The sequence below is a fragment of the Ictalurus punctatus genome, chromosome 2 (genome assembly GCF_001660625.3).
Source record: "Ictalurus punctatus breed USDA103 chromosome 2, Coco_2.0, whole genome shotgun sequence".
Lineage (NCBI taxonomy): Eukaryota > Metazoa > Chordata > Actinopteri > Siluriformes > Ictaluridae > Ictalurus > Ictalurus punctatus.
This window is the reverse complement of record NC_030417.2, coordinates 39,317,095-39,337,408: the sequence shown is the minus strand read 5'-3', so window position 1 is coordinate 39,337,408 and position 20,314 is coordinate 39,317,095. Positions and strand designations below refer to the sequence as shown.

Here is a 20,314-nt window from a genome sequence, read left to right as displayed (position 1 = left end):
TTTGTGCGCAGGTGAACTGGTTCAAGAACCGTGACGAGATGCAGGCGGTTCTGCCTCAGGTGGAGATGGCCGTGGAGGAGTACCTGAGCCTGCAGGAGCATCTCGCCCAGGTGGACAAGGCGCAGGGCAAGCTGCTGGAGGAGATGGAGTTCCTGGAGGGAGCGGACAGCAGAGTGGACCACCCCATCCACACGCTGGAGCACAGGTCAGTAAATGAAACTGGATTCCGATTGGTCAGAAGCCGTCCCTTTCAGTGTTCAGGGTTATGTGTAATGGCGTATATTTATAGCGGTTTGCAGCAATGTAAAGGGAGGAGAATACTTCAGGGACGTGCTGTTGTAGGAAAATAATCAACTGTCACGTCCTTCGTGATGCGTTAGATATTCGGAGCACACGCAGCTGCAGTCGAGACAGAGGACCGTGCAGGACGCCATCCAGAGCAAGCTGTCGGATCTGGACCAGTGGATCTCTCAGTACCAGGCGGCGTTTGGGAGTCTGGAGGCCACGCAGCTCGCCAGCCTGCTGCAGGAGATCAGCAGCCCCATAGACCTCGGTACTCAGCCTTGTGCTTCTGGGGTTTGGCTCCCGTTGGGATCTCGATGCTAGATTATTTATTTATTTTCTTGGGTTTGATATTTCCAGCTGAGGTCTTTGACTAAGTGCGATGTGGTTATTAAAACGTATTTTTCCTCTTCCCCTGCGTGCAGGTCCGCCCAGCTACGTCCCCGCTACAGCGTTTCTGCAGAACGCAGGTCAGGCTCACCTGATCAGCCAGTGTGAGGCTCTGGAGGCGGAGGTGAGCGCTCTCCTGCAGCAGCGCCGCTCCATACTGCGCACCTGCCTCGAGCACCTGCACAGCTACGCCACCGTGGCCCTGCTGTACCCACGCGCCGTCCTGCACCGCCACAGGGTCTACACCTGGAAGCAGTGGATGGAGGAGCTGGTGTGTGACATGACGGTGGAGCACTGCCAGGCCGTCTATCACCGGTGAGTCCCTCACATCTGCAGCTCGGGACTGCCCGACTGCGGGTCTAGAACCAAACAGAACATCGACTTGATATCATATCATAACTGTCTAAAACCGGTGATGTGGGATGTGGTCAGTGACGGACAGACTGCAAATCCTCTTTTATTAAAAAAAACAAACAAGGTTGATGCAGAAACTGAAACATTCTGAAAACATTTTCATTATGGAATGAAAAATAATTATTAATGAACGTTTTGTGAGTATATTAGGAGGGAAGAGTGGGTTAGATAACGTCCATTTAATTTTTACAGAAGTATTTTAATCAAGGTTAATAACAATAAATAAACTGAATAGACAAGTTGCAAGAAATGTGTAAAAACCGAGTGATTATTTTTGTAGTGATTAAATGAAAGTGGCGTCAGAGTGGAGGACGTTTAATTGTGATAAACTCGATGTATAATTTGAGACTCCCTGCAGTGTTGAAGTTAAAATCCCCAGCCCTGATTACTGCTTCAGACCATTTCATACATTTAATTCCTTCCACTATAACGGTCTCCTGAAGGTCTAGTGTTAAGTGTCCGCTAGTAACCACCCCCTGACCTCTGACCTGACGACCTTGTCGTGCCGCTGCGTCCAGGTATGAGGTGCAGTTCGCCCCCCAGCCGCCGGCCGCCACGTGTCAGTTCGTGTCGAGTGTGGAGATGGCGCTGCAGCACCACGCGGCGGAGACCAACACGCGCTTACTACGTCAGGTGGAGCGGCTGAAGGCGGAGGGAGCGAGCGTGCCCGTGTGCGAGGAGCAGCTGCAGGAGATCGAGCGCTGCATCAAGGTCTTCCTGCACGAGGACGCCGAGCTCGCCTCCTTCAGCCTGGCCGGGATCATCATCTCCGCCCTCTGCACTCTTACCAGGTCTCTCTCTCTCTCTCTCTCTCTCTCGCTCGCTCGCTCGCTTACCTGGCAAGTCTTTAAAAAAAAAGGCTCTTCCATAGAAGAAGAAGACCCTTTGAATTTTGACCCTTGGTTTGTTCCCTCTCCCTTCTTTTTTCCTGCAGGCGTAACCTGGTGATGGAGGGTGCGGCGGCGAGCGCAGGAGAGCAGCTGGTGGAGCTGACGTCCCGGGATGGAGCCTGGTTTCTGGAGGAGCTCTGCAGCATGAGCGGAAACGTCACGTGTCTGGTGCAGCTGCTGAAAGAGTGCCAGCTCCAGTCCCACGACCTGGACATCCTCAGCCCCGAGGACACCTCCCAGGCCGTCTACCTGGCCAACGGGGTCTACACCTGCCTACAGGTGAGCGTCTGACGGCTGTCCCGCTGCGGCTAACTCGAATTGAATATACTCTGCACTGTATCGCCGTCGACCCTGTCGCGTGCAGCTGCGCTACCCGTCAGACCTGCCGTTATAGAATCCAGAATTGAACAGCACCCGTTGCTTTTGCAGGAGCTGAACACCAACTTCCGTCAGATCATCTTCCCCGAAGCTCTGCGCTGCATGCTGAAGGGAGAGAGCACTCTGGAGAGCATGCTGTCTGAACTGGACTCTCTGATCGAGCAGTGTGCAGACGGCGTGTCCCTGCAGGGCCTGGGGGAGGCGCTACAGGTTCACCTCCGCAACACCACCATGGGGCTGGACGAGGACACGGACGCGCACTACCTTCAGGTCACCAGGTGAGGGCGGTGTGTTAAAGTGTAGTTGCGTAACGATAGAGAGGTCTTAAACGTTTTAACCAGCATTATTTATTTATATCTTACAATACACCGGGAATGAAAGATTCACACCGTAGCTGGGCGGGGTCGAACGTGGGGCAGCTGCTAGACAGCAGCAGTTTAAGGCAGGACGGTGCATGTCATGTCAACAATTATTTATTTCTTTTTAAAGATTACTTATTTATTTATTATAAAGCTTGCAGACTAGAACGGAAATTGTGGTAGTGGTGGTGTTCCTCAGAATCTTATTTGTTTTTTTAGGACTATTATTTTTTTCCTTTTGGGGAGTACTGTGAGGCACTGTCATAGCGCCACCAACTGGCAGCAAGAAGTGTGACTTTCAACAGACTTGTCTTTATATTTCCCCGATCGCTTCGAGCTTGGTCAAGATGCGGCTGATTGTCGAATTGCAAAATGATTCTTCGTGCATCTTAAATATCGTTGCCGTGGTAACGCATCAAACTTGAATAGTGTTTTCTTAGCGTAGTTGGGTGTTTTACCCTACAGCACTCGCTTCACTGTGCATTGTTGTCATACACCCACCGGTTGGAGAGGACACCGTGGTGCTTGGGCATCATGTGATTGGATAGCTGGCTCAGGAAAGTAAGAGTGGCGGAGCGCGAGGTGCGCCAGTTTCCCCAGAAGTGATCATTGTGTTCTCTTGAACACTCGGGATGGAAACGGAGGTTTATTCCCTCATGTTTGTTTCATGCGATATTCCAAATCTGTTCAGTTTATCTTGGATGGAATCACAGCTGGAGTCCAGATGAGCTGTGTGTGTGAAATTGTACCCATTCTTCCCGTCCCTGATTAGAGAGAAACCACAGAGGAATTTCCCAACGTTTTGAACGTTGTTTTTATTTCTGTAATTTAAAAAATAAATACATTTATGACGGCACTTTTTCTCGATTAAACAATAACAATTATAGTTTTCTATATACCGTTCTGAATATTTTCCTCGTTTCATGTTGGGCCGGTTTAGCTAAAAGGAATTCGTGTGTGTGTGTGTGTGTGTGTGTGTGTGTGTGTGTGAACGAAATGGTCATAACTCATTATCCTGGACGTGTGCCTCCTCAGGGTTCTGCGTGTCCAGTACTCGGAGCTGATACAGCCTCGGAACATGGAGGGCTCCGTACAGGACACTCCTAAAATGAGCGCGGGACAGATGCTGCTGGTCGCCTTCGACGGGATGTTCGCACAGCTGGAGAGCGCTTTCGGCCTCCTGATCGAGAAGGTGACTCGGACGCCGGATTTGTCGGGTCTGATTTGGTCCGTGTTCAGGAAAGCGTTGTGGCTCACGCGGCCGTTTGTTTTTGTGTTCTTTCGTCCTGCAGTTGAACTCCATGGACGTCCCTGCAGCTTGGAGGAAGGTGGATGTGATCTGGGAGGCTCGGGCCACGCAGGTGCATTTCTTCGACAGCGTGCAGACACGGCAGGTCCTGGAGGAAATCTTCTTCCTCAAGAGGCTCCAAACGATCCGGGACTTCTTCCGGCTGTGTGCCTCGTTCGCTCAGACGCTGTCGGGTAAAAATAAATAAATAAATAAATGATGACGAGACGGATGTTTTTCTTGCCTCCCGGTTGGAGTGGATGTGTACTGCTGTTTTTGGAGCTGGGAAACAAATCCAGATCGATACACAGTTTGTTTATTTATTTATTTATTGTTTTCCTCAGGCACCTGCCCTTCTCCCACGGACGACCCCCCGCTGTCTAACGGCCCCGTCTCGTTAGTGAAGCCCTTGTACCGCGGCTCCACGGTGGTCAGCGAGGACCAGATGACGAGGCCCATCAAAGCGTTCACGGCGGACTTCGTGAGGCAGATGCTGATGGGTCTGCCCACCCAGGCTCTGGGTCTGGCTCTTTGCAGCGCCCTCAGCGCTCTCGGCACGGATCTCATCGCTCAGGTCGAGGCTAAAGACTTCGGGGCCGAGGGGAAGGTCTCACTGGACGACCTGTGTAAGAAGGCGGTGGAGCAGGGCGTCCAGGCGGGGCGTATCTCCCAGCTGCTGCTGAACAGAGCCACGGTGCTGGCCGGCTCGTACGAAACGGCATGGAAGAAGCTGGACCTGGTGCGCCGTCTGGAGCTCAGCATAGACGCCTGCAAGGTCAGCCTGCAGAGGGCGCAGCTGCACATCGCCATGTTCCAGGTAACGTTCCAGGAAGTTAATGACCGCAGTGAACGTTATCGTCTGCGCGTCGGTTAGCCGATCAACTCTGATCTTCCCGTTACAGTGGCAGCACGAGGACGTTCTCGGGACTCGCTCTCAGCCCATGTCGGTCAGCCCTCCGCCTCGCTCAATCATCCTCAGCAACATGAAGAAGAAGCTGTACAAGCTCAGCCAGGACGATGCGGCCATTGCCAGCGTTCAGGTCAGACATCTCCTCCTCCTCCTCCTCCTCCTCGATGTGGCCGTGTTGCGTATTCCGTTATGTTTCGGTAAAGCGGTGAAATCGTGTGTGTGTGTGTGTGGTCCTGCAGGAGAAACTGGCGTCACTCGAGGGCAGCATTGAGCAGCGGTTGAAGTGGGCGGGCGGGGCGAACCCGGCTCTGACGCCTGTGCTGCAGGACTTTGAGAGCACCATAACCGAGCGGCGTGCCCTAGTGCTGAAGGAGAGTCAGCGCGCCACCCAGGTCACCTTCCTGTGCAGCACCGTGCTCAACTTCGAGGGCCTTCGCACACGCACTCCCGAGGCTCTGAGCACGGACGCCGCGCTGTTTGACCTGGTGAAGCGCTGCCAGGCCACGTGCTCCTACGCCGCTCAGTTCAGCACCTCCGTCTCCTCTCTGGAGCTGCAGCTGCTCCACAGACTGGTGCGTGTCTCTCTATAAAACACGGCACTCGCTCGTTGTCTCTTAGCACTGTGGAATTCTGGATTCTGATTGGTCAGAAGGGGCTTGTTATGTTTTATTTCTGTTTTTTTAAAAATCAAATTCATGCTGCTCTGTACATTTGTCTGTAGAGCTCCGTGATGGAGCTGTCTATCGGCGCCCCCGAGTGGTTGGCGTGCGCTCAGAAGCACCTGTCCCAGGAGATGGCGAGTCAGAGGGCGATGCAGGAGGAACACGAGCAGCAGCTGGACTCGGTCACTGAAACCTTGCAGCTGCTGGTGGACACCATTAAAGGCGTCCTGTCCAATCACAACCGCCTACTAGCTGACGTCAAGCACCTGCTGCGCGCCATGGCCAAGGTGTGTGTGCATGTGCTCATGTTCTAGCGCCTCTCCTCTAAGGCCGTGTGTGTGTGTGTGTGTGTGTGTGTGTGTGTGTGATTGAATTCAGTGTTATTTGTGTAGCGCTTTTAACAGTGGACATCGTCCCAGAGCAGCGTTACAGAAACATATGAACACAGGATGGAGATGTTAAGTGTGTGAGTTTATCCCTATTGGGCGAGACGGTGGTGACGGTGGTGAGGAAAAACTCCCTGAGATGTTAGAGGAAGGAACCTTGAGAGGAACCGGACTCAGAAGGAACCCGTCCTCATCTGGGGAACGACGGATAGTGTGAAAAAGTTCATTATGGATTCATATGCAGTCTGTTTGTGTTGCTCAGGATGAGGAAAGTGCTCTCGCAGACGGAGAGGAAGTGATGTACGAGGGCAGTGTGCGTCAGTTCCTGTGCGAGTACAAGGCGTGGCAGGATAATGTGCAGATCGTGCTGTTCACGGTGGTGCAGGCGACAGGGCAGCCACGCAGCGTGGAGCAGGTGGAGCTGCTGCAGGAGATTCCCTCCACCCTCAAGGAGCTGAAAGGACAAAGCCAAAGGTGATGCATACATCTCTCTCTCTCTCTCGCTCTCGCACACGCTCTCTCTCGCTCTCGCACACGCTCTCTCTCGCTCTCGCACACGCTCGCTCTCGCTCTCGCACACGCTCGCTCTCGCACTCGCACTCTCTTGCTCTCGCTCTCTCTCGCTCTCGTGCACTCTCTCTCGCGTGCACTCTCACTCTCTCATTCTCTCTCTCTCTCGTTTAGATTGTTTGAACATACTCAATTTAATCTTCTGAGCAAATAAATAAATGATCACATCGTTGGACTTCTGATGCTCATAGTTTCAGTTCATCTTTACATAACCAAAGCAAATGTTCTTAAACTTTTTAAAATTGTATTGAAGTGCAGTAGTGTTCACTGTGTGTGTGTGTGTGTGTGTGTGTGTGTGTGTGTGTGTGTGTGTGTGTGTGTGTGTCCTGCAGTGTGTATAACGGGCTGGTGGGATTTGCATCTCCCCTGGTCACCGACAGAGGAAGTGACTGTACGAGCCCCACGTCGACCGTGCAGACGAGCTTCGCCGCCGGTACGGGACCAGATTCTGTTTCTGTAATCTTCTAGTGCTTGGAAACGGCTGTGGGATTGAGCCGCCATTTTGTCTCCTCATACGCGTTGTCTGCTCTGTTTAAGCGTTAACGTAAATCAGCGCAGCACCTTCCTGATGTCACGTTCCCTAACCCTATAGAGCCATTCTTCTTTCGAGGTATTCATTCATTAACGTGTGTGTGTGTGTGTGTGTGTGTGTGTGTGTGTGTGTGTGTGTGTGTGTGTCTGTCTCCATACAGCGGTGCGATGCAGTGGCGTGAAGACGCAGCCTGACAGCATGTCTCAGAACGCTCGCAAAGCCCTTCCTCGCAACCTGGGGACCCCCGCAGACACCCCGCCCAGCACCCTGCTCATCACCAACAAAAGCCTGGCCCCGAGCCCCAAACGCACCGTCAGGGACCCGAAAACCGGGAGAGGTGTGCGAACGTCCTGTTAGTCGTGAATCTGAAGCGAACGGATGCGTGCTTTCAGCGAAACATCCAGCAGTTCGAGTGTTGTGTTGAACTTGTGAACTTTCCGTGAGACTGCAGCTGAATCGTTCAGCCTTCTTTAAAACCCGTCTGATGCCACTCTGGCGCTGCTTCAAGAACCGTAACCGTCTAGACGAAATGCTTTGTGCTTATTTCCACTTCATCCTTTATAACGTTAGTCTTTATAACATTTAAGTCCATATTAGACGCTGAGACTCTGTTCCGTGTGCCTCGTGGACGCCTCGGCTCTTTGTTCCAGTTTAAAGCGGTCAGGCGTCACAGGAAGTAGATAGAAGTTCATAACCGTAACCCCCCCCGGAAGTTTGCACTAAACTTGGCTGATTATTTTTGGACAGCTGTGTCATATGAAAGTTTATCTCCTTGATCTAGCTTAGAACTGTGGTGTGTGTTTCTCTCTCTGCTTCTAGCTGTTCAAGAGAGGAACTCGTACGCCGTGAGTGTTTGGAAAAGAGTGAAGGCGAAGCTGGAAGGGCGGGACGTGGACCCCAACCGGAGAATGAGCGTCACCGAGCAGGCATTTATCCCTCCTCACTTATTATTATTATTATTATTATTATTATTATTATTATTATTATTCATTTTATTTTACACACGAAGTGCTGGTTAAGCAGTGTGTACTGACCGTGTGGGCGTGTCTCCTCCATCTGCAGGTGGATTACGTCATCAAGGAGGCCACGAACCTGGACAACCTGGCGCAGCTGTACGAAGGCTGGACGGCGTGGGTGTGAACGGGGATTTCCACGTTTGTTCACTTCGGTTCCAGCGAGGGTTAGAAATCCACCAGAATCCACCGGGTCTGGGGCATCGGAGCCACAGAGCTGCATGCGGGCAATAAAACGGGGGTTGGGGGGGGGCCGTCGAGGCCCTCCCGTGCGCCCACACGGGACCTCCTCCCCCTCCTCCCGTAGCACAGCAGCAGATCCAGCTAACACCAACGACAACGATACGATTCTCGGGTTTGCATCCGTGTCCCCGTAAACGTGCAAGTGTGTGTGTGGGGGAATACTGAGGGCAGGGGAGGGGGGGTGAGGAGGATGAGGCTTCTTCCAGCTTTAACAACCCCCTCCCCCCCCAAACCAACCCCTGCTTCATCAGTGATAATAACGCCACGTCTGTCAGCTATCGATTACGAAGCTCGTGTTTTAGAGCAGGAGGCTCGCTGGGCGACACGCCCTCTGGACTTCACTCGGGAGACGGGGGGTGGGGCGCACGCTCCTCCCACCATCCTCTGGCCTCTGTTTTTGGATGGCTTTATCGGCGAGGTCGGGTCAGACGAGGCCGGCGTACACCGGGGCAGGTGCGCGAGGCTTTAAAAGGGGACTCCATTCAAAGCCAGACGGCCGTTGGCGGACCTGCGGGTTCTCAAAATCTTTCAGTCAAGACTTTTTTTTTTTTTGTTTTCTTTTTCTTTTTTTTCTTTTTCTTTTTTCCCCCCTTGCTCTCTCTTTTTGGCGGATGTTTATTCCAAAACTTGCTTTACGCACCTCGACTCCCTTCACACTCTCGGGGAGAGGTATCAGAATGTTTTTGGGGAGAATTTAATTCTTACGTTAGCGTTGGGCGTGAAGACGTGCTGTGCGTCAGGCTGGGGAATGTTTCTCTGATCGAGCGATTGAGATCTAAGAATAGAAAAGTTGAAGCATTTTATTAAAGCTTAAATTGGAATCTGATCATTTGTTCTAAAACACCTGTTCAGAAATGCTGCCTTTATTATTGTTTGTTTGTTTTTGTTTGTTTGTTTCCCTTCTCTTTAGTATGCATCTGTATGATTTGTGTATTTGTGGGTATTTAGTATCCCCCCCCTCCTCCTCCCCCCTTCGTTACTCGCTGTTTATATTAGCGACTTCTTTTGGCTTGCTTGTGAAAGTGTCATTGCTAATAAATATTCCCCACTCCGCTTGCGTTTTACTGATCTTTATCTAGTTTTACCTTTTTAGTGGCGGGGTGTGTTAATGGTTTAGTGCTGTGGTGATGGTAGAAATGTTTTCTTAATGATTTTACTCCTTCGTTTGACAAATAAATCTGGATTTCAACTGTTAAGCTTTTTGTTCAGTTATTTGCAATGAATTCATCAGTTTTATCTCTCATACGTGTAACAAACTCCTCTTTTTTTGGGGGGGGGGGGGGGGGGGGGGGGCATTATTAACATTATTAAGAACAGGACCTAACTTTTATTTATTTAGTTTCCCCCCACAAAATTGTGAAACTCGCAGATAAATGTATGACGTCATTCGTTAATAAATAATAAGAATAATAGCTGTGCTTCATCACGCCACCCAGTCACTCAGCGCTTTAATATTTAACGCCACATTTACTTATTTATTTATTTATTTATTTATTTCCAGGCTGTTGAGGCGGTTAAACTTTCGCACGCTTTCCCAAACGACGGGCCGTGCTTCAGACACCACGTACTGTTCAAGTTCAACTTTTCTTGATTCTGTTAAATTGATAAAACCGTTCAAATGAAGAGTGATATGTGTGAAAGGATATGTACAAGAAACACTTCCGGGTCTTTGGACGGCGATCCGGTTGTCTGTAGAGGACCCCGTGATTAAGGAATATGTATATTTTTAAAATAAATGAATAAAAGCTGACCTTCAAACTCGCTAAAAGCTCAGCTTGGCTAGATCAGTCATGTCTTATAGGTAAATAGAGCAAAAACCTTTTAGTATGTTTGTTATAAACTAAAGTAGACATCACTTATTGTTTAAATCTTAGTGTGTCAGCTTTAATTTGGGTCACGACAGACTTCTAAGAGGTGCAGTGACTAGTGATGATTTTATACACACAATGTTTGACAAGTCGAACACAATCTGGTAAAACTACACGAAACATACCCACTGAAGTTTCTAGGTCAGAAGCAGAACATTTTAAGCTGGTGTGAAAGGAACTTAATGGATTATCATGTAGAAAACAAATCCTTCAGTAGACGTTTTATTATATTAACCTTTTCTATTAAAGCGCGAGAGAGGAATTTAGTGTGTGGAATTTCCAACCTTCCTTTACACACGTTTAAAGGTGCAATTGTCTATTTTTAATTTCTTGCGTGTACAAATAATGGAGAATTATGTAGAAGTGAAAAATAATTGTTTTATGCTGTTGTCTCCGAGCACGTGGATTACCCCCCCCCCCCCCATCTTACCTAATGTACCTATAAGTTTGTTTCGTTGCTTTAAGTAGATTTTTGATTGCACTCATTACAAATTCAAACGAATAAAAGTTCCGATTCACATTTTCTAAGGGCGTGATTCTAATTTGATGGAAAACTGCCCCTCCCAATATGGCGGCGCTATTGACGAGTCTGACATATCCGCTGCGTTTACTTCCGACCTGTTTGTGACGTAAAAGCCCCGCCTGCGGTTTCCAGTAAAAAACATCGCGCCGTTAACGCTCGGTTAACAGAGCTGCAGAGCAGCGCGAGCGCAGGAGAGCTTCACTTCCGACTCGGAGAGCTCGCAGTAACGCAGACGCGCAGCGGAATCATGGCGGAGGGCGATAATAAAAGCGCTAACCTATTGGTGAGTGTTCGCGCTGGTTGGTTTTGTTTGAACGGGAAATATTCCGGTTCTTTTAGGAAGTGAAAGCTAACGTTACACAAGCTAGCTAGGCGGCTAACCTCGATTACTGTTAGCCGAGCTAACCTCGGCTAGGGTAACGTTAGCTCAGATCTTATCGCGTTATTCTGTTTCCAACTAGCTTCGCTTGTGTTACCTTCGCTTACGTCCTTTTCCGATATTGCTAGCATTAAATTAAAATGCGACTGAAGCAGGAATTTGGCTAACTAGCTAACGCTGCCTGTCAAAATGAGGTCAATTTCTCAGGCCTAATATCACCCTTTGAGTGACGTCACATTCCGAGCTCTACGAATGCTTTGGCTTTTTATCTTTATCTTAAATATATTTTAGAGTCATGACGAGATGTTAATATTGAAATAGGTGAGTTATTAAGCTAAAGCAGTTAGCTAGATGTTGCACTGTCACCTTATGTCAGTTTCGACTCTTTTCTGAGTCGGATCAGCACGCTAGGCTCACCATTAAGAGTCGACTCTCAAACGACTCCCGACGTTGGTCTTTGCTTATTTATCGCTTAATTTGTTCAGTAAAAGCTTATTGTTTACCCTCTGATGAACAAGATCATTCTACTTTCATACTACATTTGGCTTGCTATAAAATCTAATGTTATACAAGCCGTTGTGGTTTTTTTATTTTTATTTTTTTATATCATGTTCATGTCCGTGTTACATTATATTACTATATATATAATAACAAGCAGCAGAGCAGTCATTCACGTTTGCCCAGTAAGTCATTATATGATATTATTCACACACACTGATATACTGGAATACTGCTGTTTTTCAGCGGAAGAAAAACGTTACTTCTGTATTTAGAAACGCGATTCGACTCTCAACGTTCAGCCTAAAAAGAGCCGACTCCAGGAACCGACTCAGACGCAGGGCTCGTGCGCAGCTCTGTGTAAAATATAAACACGATTATTTCCAAACCTGAAGTAAGATTGACATAAACACTTAAGGTGATTTCTAAAAACGTGTTTGGATCATACATGTAGATATACGTCTTATTTTCGTACGTGTTTAACCAGTTAATAGTCATATAGATTCACTGATTCGGTTTCAAATCCATTGTCTTTGGACTTTTTCCTTATTTTCTGCAATAACTCATCATCTCTCATGTGGAGGTGGTGTTTGTTTTTTTTTATAATAAGCTTAGCGAGAGTGAAACAGCTGAATACAGTTGGAATGTTGTAATAACCGTGTGGGGAAGTATTAAAGAGGGCTGGATGGAGTAAGGACCCTGAAAGCGCGGTTTCCGTGGCTATATCGCTTCCTCTGCTTTGATAACGGTCTGATTGTTCTCTGTTCCCTGCACTGCGTGTTCCACAGTCTGTCTTTCTGTTGCGACACACGTCTCGACTTAACACTTTATCGGCGAGTGGTTTGCGAGCACACGATCGCAGGACGGCGTGTTCCTCCGGCACCTCGCACATCTCCGTATCTCCTCGTTTACACCGGCGTGCCCCTCACACCGACCGCTAGTCTCGGGCTCCCCGACACGCCTCTTCCGCTCGGCCATATTGACCGTAAACGTTCACCTTCCAGGCTCAGGAGACGTCTCAGCTGGAGGAGCAGCTGCAGGGATGGGGCGAGGTCATCTTAGCCGGAGATCATTTCCTGCGCTGGGAGAAGCCCTGGTTCCCCGCCGTGCTGGTGGGCAGCACCACCCTGCTCTTCCTGTGAGTATCACACCGAGTAACAACGACCACACCCTACAGATCTGATCCACACTGCGCTCCACAGACCTCCTCTCGCTCCAGTTAACCTTAAAGTACAAAATAAGCGCTAGAAGTGGATAGGCGGGTTCGGAAAGACGTCCGGGTGTGAGGTTTGCTCGACTTCAAAACGGTTGTAAGACCGGCCGTGAAGAATTCACGCCTAAACGTTAGAGGTGCTGTTACGGCTGGGGGATACCACCGCGTAATGCGGATATCCTCGTCAATTACGCCATGATGCACGTTTCGGACATATCATGGGTGCAGCTTTTTTCTCTTTTTCTTTTGAATAACAGTCAGAAGCTCAGATTGAAAGCAGCTGTTTGAACCAAATGTTTAAATATGATCTTTTTGTGTAGTTTTAGTGTAAAATGTTTAAAGTAAAAAAACCTTAGCGTTGGATTTCTAAAATGAAACATGACCTTTTAGTTCTCCGCATGATTCCTGGCGCACGTGATCTCTCTGAATATAACACGAAGTTAATACGCTGTGAAAGTAAGTCTGAAGGAGTTTTTAATCTCCTGCAGTGTGTGATGACGATGATGACGATGATGATGATGATGTTTAGAGTTTTGTGTGTTAGGCGTCCTTAAAGCTTCCTCTCCTCCTCCCTAACAGACTCATCCACTACCTGGACCCGTCTGTGCTGACCGGACTGTCCTGCACCGTCATGGTTCTGTGTCTGGCTGATTACCTGGTGCCCACCCTCGCCCCGCGCATCTTCGGCTCCAACAAATGGTACGCCAGATCTCAGAAGAACGCGCTCTCGCCTCCTGAAAGCACATTCACTCCTAACAAAGCCACGTGTCCAAGTTTACACGTTATCACACGGTCACGACAGTGTACTTGCTTCTGACTGGTTGAGCAGTATCATGATCGTTCACTGTGTGTGTGTGTGTGTGTGTGTGTGTGTGTGTGTGTGTGTGTATAAATTATCTAATAATTTACACATGAAAGTGTTCGAAACGATATCAGGATCTTGCAGAAAAGTCGTTTATCACGGCGTCGCCGTTCTGTCGTCTCTTTGCCCGGCCCTAGTGCTCCCGGTTACTTCCTGTTTCACGGCTGTCTCCTTCAACGCTTTTAACCCCGTGTATGCGTGCTAGAAATATTTGTGCTGCGCTCCTACCTCTTCCGTTAATGTAGTGCGGCGGAAGGAAAATACGAGCAGTTAATAAAGCAGTTCAACTAACTGGTAGAAATGAAGTACGCCGCGATCTAACCCCCTCCCAGACGTGACCCGAACAGACAGACGAGCGGTACGAGTTTTTATCACGTTCAGATGCGGTGAAGAAGCGAAGCGTCCGTCTGTGGTGTTTATTAGTCTGTGAGTGCGCGCACGCTCGCCGCGGCGTCCGGATATCACTTTCAGCGCTTCACACTGCGCTCTGTTATCTGTTTCACAATCACAACCCACAATATGCTCGCGCTCTCTCTCTCGCTCTCTCTCTCGCTCTCTCTCTCGCGCTCTCTCTCGCTCTCTCTCTCGCTCTCTCTCTCGCGCTCTCTCTCGCGCTCTCTCTCGCTCTCTCGCGCTCTCTCTCTCTCTCCTTAAAGAGACCACCTCCATAGTTAGCCTCTTCATAAGCGTATTCTCAAGCTCGTCGTACGTGACGTCGTTAGTTTGCTCTTTCTCACGGATACCGCTGCAGAATGTGTTTTATTAAAGTGATGCTTCATGGTGCAGCAGACACACGTTTTCGCTATCGAGGCAAACATCCATCCGTGGTCGGGAGTCGAGAGAAATATTGGGCGGGAGGGGCATACACCGTGTCCCCCGTCCATCAATCGATAGCGCGGCCAATCGCAGGCGTCTGGTGTATGTGGAAGAGGGCTGATAGCGCTCTCCTCCTGAGTGCGTTACGCCGCACTTGATGCGGATCGACGAGAGGAGAAAGTTTTCACTCTCTCCGTGTCACGTTTCTTCTCCGTGCTGAGTGGGGGTTGGTCAAGACCAAATAAGGGAGAAAATGATGCAGTATATTGTTGAAGGGAAAAGTTTGTTCAGACACAAATCGCCTGTGTGTTTATGAAAGCTACACATCGCGGCGTCGCTGCAGTTCCGGGCGTGTTGCGCAACTGAGACGTCAGTGTTCGGTCTCCACTCGTGATTTGTTTTTTCTTTCTTCCTTCTCACGTTTCTCAAACTTGTGAAAGCAGCGAAAGCAGAAGTGCGAGCGAGCGTGTCCTCTCTCCTCCGTCGGAGTCGGACCGCAGTTGCTGCGGCGTGTTAAGTGTCAGACGGACCGATCCGGCTCCGCCGCTCAGCTGAGCGAGCTCAGGACGGATCAGTTTATTTTAGAGCTGGCAGTGCCCTTGTGTCCCAGCCTGTCGTGTATATGGTCATGTCTTGTGTCCAGAAATAAGAGCTCACGCGCTCAGGTTTCACATCTTAAGGTTGCCTGAGCCTGCGTTACTCCCGCGTGCGATTTATGAGGGAGAATTCCAGCTCCGTTCGGCAGAACGCGTTAACGTCGGCTTTATTGTTCGTCAGACAGGAAGGAGGTTGTGAACGTCTGTGTGTCTGAGGTGGAGGAGACTGTGGAGGGTTACGCCTCCGCGGGATAAAACCGAAACAGCTTAAAATGTTTAAAGCATCGTATACCTGCTCGTTGGCTGCTTCAGCAGCTTACAGCACGCTTTATCGATCTAGCGTAACGTTATTTAAAGACGACGCGCGGTCAGACGTAGACGTCTTTCTTCAGGCACCGCTCCTTCTCTCTCCTTCGAGCGAGAGATGTGGTTTGGATTTCCTGCGAGTTTAGTGAGGTCCTAACGAGCCAGCGTCAGCTTCTCGACCGTCTTTACGTCTGACGCGACGTCGTCAGTTCGGTTTCCGTCTGCCGTGTGTGTGTCCGAGCCGTACAGAACCACGATCCGGACGCGTGTCCGAGCTTCGGGCTCCAGGACGTAACGCCACAGCTCTTACATACAAGCACGGAAACAACAACACCACAAGTCCGTGCACCCCTGTGAGCATCTCTGCGTTAGCTGGCCGTCCAGTAGGAGGGCGTTAGACCGTACGTTCTCATCAGAGACGCCACGACGCCGGAGTTTCTCTTTCCTGATGGTGATGAGACCAGAAACTTTAAATCATATCAGATATTTCTGCTTTACAACTCCAACACACACAAATCACCTGCGTTGCAAAGATAAAAGAAGTATAATATTCTTTCTTTTTTTTCCTCTGATGTCTCCATTGTTTTTGTTTGTTTGTTTGTTTGTTTGTTTGTTTGTTTATTGCTCATAATGATCCTGGCTGTCGAATGTTTAATTGTTATATAAATATATTCTGTCCTCCTCCCCGCGGATTATAATCCACTGATCAGATCAGGTATTTATTTCGTCGATTTGTTTTTGTGCTGTAATGTTGTCATTGTTTGTTTGTTTGTTTGTTTATTTGTTTGTTTGTTTGTTTGTTTGTTTGCAGGACCACAGAGCAGCAGCAGCGCTTCCATCAGATCTGCGGGAACCTGGTGAAGACGCAGCGGCGCGTGCTGGGGTGGTGGAAACGCCTGTTTGCCCTCAAGGAGGAGAAGCCCAAGATGGTAAACTCCGGCGTCCGTCTCTCACGTGTTCACGTGCTTAACGTTTACACACGCATGCTTGCTGCAGGACTGAGATGAGCAGCCTTCACTATTTTGAAAACAAACGACGACAAAAAAACGCAACAAATATTTTATTTGCTCGGTCGTGCGGCGACGCGGCCGATCGGTTCAGGGAGGTGTTTGGGATGATTGAGTTCTAGAAGAGGTTTTAGCTCTGCGTACAGGGAACGTTAAAGCCCAGCCAGACTGACCCGCGTCACGGTGGATAAACGCACGTAATAAAATGTATACGTTTGTAAGTTTCCTCGAGACGAGCGTCTTTGTGCTTTTTAAATGATTCCGTGGAAGAGTGTAAAGGTGAGTTGATATGAAGGGGTGTTTAATGGCGAGCACTGAGCTTATTCTTAAACAAAAACCTAATCCTGACTTTCATTCAAATCTGCGAGAACAAATTTCCGCCCGTGTTCACGAAGCTCCGCCCCCAAAATCTACACCGGCCCGTAGAGCGTGTAGCGCTCCGGCCCGTAAGTCCGAGCTTCCAGACGGGTTTTCGGTGACTTGAATACGTTTCTGCTAAGGCTACAGCTCCCTCCCTCGCTTTCTCGTCATGTCCTGCGCATCTCCAGGTCATTTGTGGAATTTTAAAACATCGGCTGCTGCGCCTTTGTACAGCTCGTAAAGACGCCGATGTGTTAACTGCAGCTCTGTCACACGCTTGCACAAGTCTTCATTCCTGCACTCTTTCGTCTCTCTACAGTACTTCCTGTCGGTGATCAGCACTCTGGTGGTCGTGGCCTGGATCGGGCAGCAGGTCCATAACCTCTTCCTGACGTACCTGATCGGTAGGTATGCAGCGTGACGGTAATATCGACTGCGCTGAAAGTCTGGAAACGTGTGGGGTGACGTTACAGCGTTTGTTTTAGTTATTAGAAAAGGTTCTAGAATTGAAACTCTGTCTCAGTTTGTGTGAAATGACGTGATGGCATTAAGTTGTCGTATTTAGACCGTACATGATCTAAAATAAACGTTTTGACTCTTTAGCTGTGACGCGTGCGTCGGTATGCGGTGGGTTTGTGGTTGTGTAAGCCGCTGTGTGTGTGTGTGTGTGTGTGTGAGAGAGATAAGAGTGTTGAGTAAAAGAACTTGTGGTATGTAGGGCAAGAAAATGGAGCCGCAATCCCAGTCCAAAAATAAGCTTCTCGTGACCCAGCGCTAAGCGGGGCAGAGTGTCGGAGACGCGTCTGTGTGAAGAAGCCCAGCGCTGAAAAACCACTTTAAAACACTCATCTCCTCTCAGTTTGATTGATCCGCTCCGTATATTCGTTACCACGGAAGCATAACATACGTTTATTTCCGTTAAACAGAAAGACTTTCTCAGTACTGTCGTGTAACTTATTTGGGGGCGGGGCCACGTACGAGCTCAGGGTGTGACGTCACCGAAGCGGCCGTGGACCGATCGCGTCCGGACCGAGATGATGACGTGGTAACGACAGAATCTGTAATGAGGGTGAAAGGTGCAGAGATGTTCCTAGGTTATCTTTGGTCACGAGTCCTGATGAGGTCATCGTCTTCCCGTGTTTCTTAAACTAACAGAGCAGCGCTACGGGGGCGAGTCGCACACGCCCGCTGATCAGATCAATATACTGATGTGTGAATGTTTACGGAGCGTTTGCCTGTGAGGTGTCTCCGGCGTACAGTGCGTTTTGGGTCGCCGTGTTCTTCCGCCGTTAAACCGAGCCGAGGAAGAGAACGCAGCGTGTTCTAGAGATTCGGCCTGACGAAACCGTTACGAGTCGACGTGCCGATTAATAGACGCGCAGGTGTCCCGAGACGCTCGCGCGGAGCTGTACTGTCATACGAAGACGTGCGTTCACCTTGAGCGAAGTGCCACCTTTCACGTGAAGTCGCGAATCGAGTTTGACGGGTAGCTCGAGCCGAGCCGTGCCGAGCCCTCCGGGGTGAGGCGCCGAGACACGCCCGCTCATAAATAACCTCCTCTCTGTGCGCTTGTGTGTCCGTAGTGAACTTCCTGCTGCTGCTCCCCGGCATGAACCAGCACGGCATCATCAGCAAGTACGCCGGCATGGTCAAGAGGGAGGTCAACAAACTGCTCAAGCAGAAGGAGAAGAAGAACGAGTGAGAGGAGGAGGAGGATGGTCATGCTGATGATCATGCTGATGATCATGCTGATGATGATGAGAATTGAGTAGGAGTAATGAAAGTTAAATTTGCCCCCGTATAGCATTTAAACAATAACTCAGACCACTAAAGTACTTCAGGCAAAGCAGAATAAATATAAAAATATATATCTAAAAAACTAGATTTAGGCTTAAGCAGGAGCACGTTGACTCCTCCCCCATTTTGATCACACCGACGTGTTTATGGTGTAAAAGTGCTTCAAACCGTACGCCGCTTTAAAGCCGTTCCCTTTTTATAATTCATTAAGGCTAAGCATACGTCAAACGTAGATGTACTTTTTTAACGCTCGAGAACGTGAGCAGAAATCGTGCTCGGGAGTGTTTTTCGTTTTGGTTTTGTTTTTTTTTGTTTTTGTTTTTGAAAACTGCACTGAAACCACCACAGGAGAAACTGGAGCGTTGTGAAGCTGTGCGTCGGAGCCCCGAGACCTCACACCTGCGGATACAGAGTCATACTGCTGTGTTTTAATCTCTCTCTCTGTCTCTCTCTCTGTCTCTCTCTCTGTCTCTCTGTCTCTCTCTCTGTCTCTCTCTCTGTCTCTCTCTCTGTCTCTCTCTCTGTCTCTCTGTCTCTCTCTCTGTCTCTCTCTCTGTCTCTCTCTCTGTCTCTCTCTCTGTCTCTCTCTCTGTCTCTCTCTGCCTGTCTCTCTCTACCTGTCTCTCTCGCCCCCCCCCCCAGCCGAAGCCCTCCGCTCCTGCTCGAGGGTCGGCGCTGTAGATACATACATGTCCTCTTTCCTCCTGCGTGTCTGTGTGTCATGTCCGTGTAAACGTGTGCACTTTCCTCCGGCTTTCCGTGAAGCTGCGACGCGTCTGCATTTCAGCCTCTCTTTTCAGTTCATAATAAATAATAATAAAGAACTGCTCGGACCCTTTGACTTGCGTGCTTTTGTGACTCGAGAATCCGGCTCCACGTTGTTGGAGTTGAATGCCATTTGCGCGAGGGATTATTTTTTTACTCTTTGGACCCGCCCCTCAGTTCACGCCCATGTAAACAAAGCTCCGCCCCTAGAACCAACTCGAGTTATCGTTAGCAAGGACTGTCATGGCATCACTGTCAAGCGCGCTCGCCCATTCAGTTGCTCTCACACACACACACACACACACACTCACTACAACCCTTAATGGTTTAGGAGGAGGCGCTGCTGTCGTCTTTTGGACATTGGATGATTTCATAATCCATTTACTTTTTAATATTGAGAATTTATTAATCACGTTTACATCACAGCGCAGTGAAATTCTTTCCTTCACATACCCCAGCATGTCAGGAGGTTGGGGTCAGAGCACAGGGTCAGCCGTGATACAGCGCCCCCTGGAGCAGAGAGGGTTAAGGGCCTTGCTCAAGCACCCAACAGCGGCAGCCTGGCAGCGCTGCCGGTCGGGAAGGTCGGGAACCCCCGACCTTCCGATCAGTAACCCAGAGCCTTAACCACCAAGCCTCCACTGCCCCCTCAGTGCAATCAGAATTCAGACATCATGGAATATTCTAAAACAAATCTTGACGCGTGAACAATCAACAGTCTGTGTGTGAAAGGCTCGACTGAGTGCTTAATGCATCATGTGACCACAGTGTTTCAGTACAGACGCAGTGAGGTGCAGTCGTTCTCCCAGCGGCGTGCGGCGCTAATCTGCCCCTCTACACATTTCTTCTTCGGCTCCCCAGGACCCGCCGGTGCTCTCTCCTCTCCTGTGGGACAAATTCATTCAGACTTCATGTACGAGTCACGAAGGTGTGGCTCATACCAACGCTTTAAAAAAAGTCTCGGTAGTCTTGTACATTGAATAACGTCACTGAGACTATATTAAAGT

At 49.3% G+C, this 20,314-nt stretch overlaps 2 protein-coding genes across 5 annotated transcripts in view; both read left to right on the top strand.

Annotated features, from left to right (window-relative positions):
- Nucleotides 1–9,513, top strand: part of smg1 (SMG1 nonsense mediated mRNA decay associated PI3K related kinase) — a 41,612-nt gene extending 32,099 nt beyond the window's left edge. For all 4 annotated transcript variants that reach the window (XM_017495795.3, XM_017495824.3, XM_017495815.3 and 1 more), the window contains exons 46-62: nucleotides 12–205; nucleotides 381–553; nucleotides 708–987; nucleotides 1,605–1,877; nucleotides 2,021–2,255; nucleotides 2,406–2,632; nucleotides 3,749–3,905; nucleotides 4,006–4,195; nucleotides 4,346–4,818; nucleotides 4,904–5,041; nucleotides 5,151–5,483; nucleotides 5,633–5,860; nucleotides 6,222–6,433; nucleotides 6,862–6,962; nucleotides 7,222–7,398; nucleotides 7,881–7,987; nucleotides 8,124–9,513. In XM_017495795.3, coding sequence (XP_017351284.1) covers nucleotides 12–205; nucleotides 381–553; nucleotides 708–987; nucleotides 1,605–1,877; nucleotides 2,021–2,255; nucleotides 2,406–2,632; nucleotides 3,749–3,905; nucleotides 4,006–4,195; nucleotides 4,346–4,818; nucleotides 4,904–5,041; nucleotides 5,151–5,483; nucleotides 5,633–5,860; nucleotides 6,222–6,433; nucleotides 6,862–6,962; nucleotides 7,222–7,398; nucleotides 7,881–7,987; nucleotides 8,124–8,201 — 3,576 coding nt within the window. In that variant the 3' untranslated portion in view covers nucleotides 8,202–9,513. The remainder of the gene's footprint in view (nucleotides 1–11; nucleotides 206–380; nucleotides 554–707; nucleotides 988–1,604; nucleotides 1,878–2,020; nucleotides 2,256–2,405; nucleotides 2,633–3,748; nucleotides 3,906–4,005; nucleotides 4,196–4,345; nucleotides 4,819–4,903; nucleotides 5,042–5,150; nucleotides 5,484–5,632; nucleotides 5,861–6,221; nucleotides 6,434–6,861; nucleotides 6,963–7,221; nucleotides 7,399–7,880; nucleotides 7,988–8,123) is intronic.
- Nucleotides 9,514–10,833: 1,320 nt separating this feature from the next.
- Nucleotides 10,834–19,375, top strand: arl6ip1 (ADP-ribosylation factor-like 6 interacting protein 1). The gene is made up of 6 exons (XM_017496375.3): nucleotides 10,834–10,991; nucleotides 12,590–12,723; nucleotides 13,378–13,497; nucleotides 16,190–16,307; nucleotides 17,065–17,149; nucleotides 18,329–19,375. Exons 1-6 carry the CDS (start codon nucleotides 10,956–10,958, stop codon nucleotides 18,445–18,447), a joined length of 612 nt encoding a protein of 203 aa, XP_017351864.1. The 5' UTR covers nucleotides 10,834–10,955; the 3' UTR covers nucleotides 18,448–19,375.
- Nucleotides 19,376–20,314: the final 939 nt, after the last annotated feature.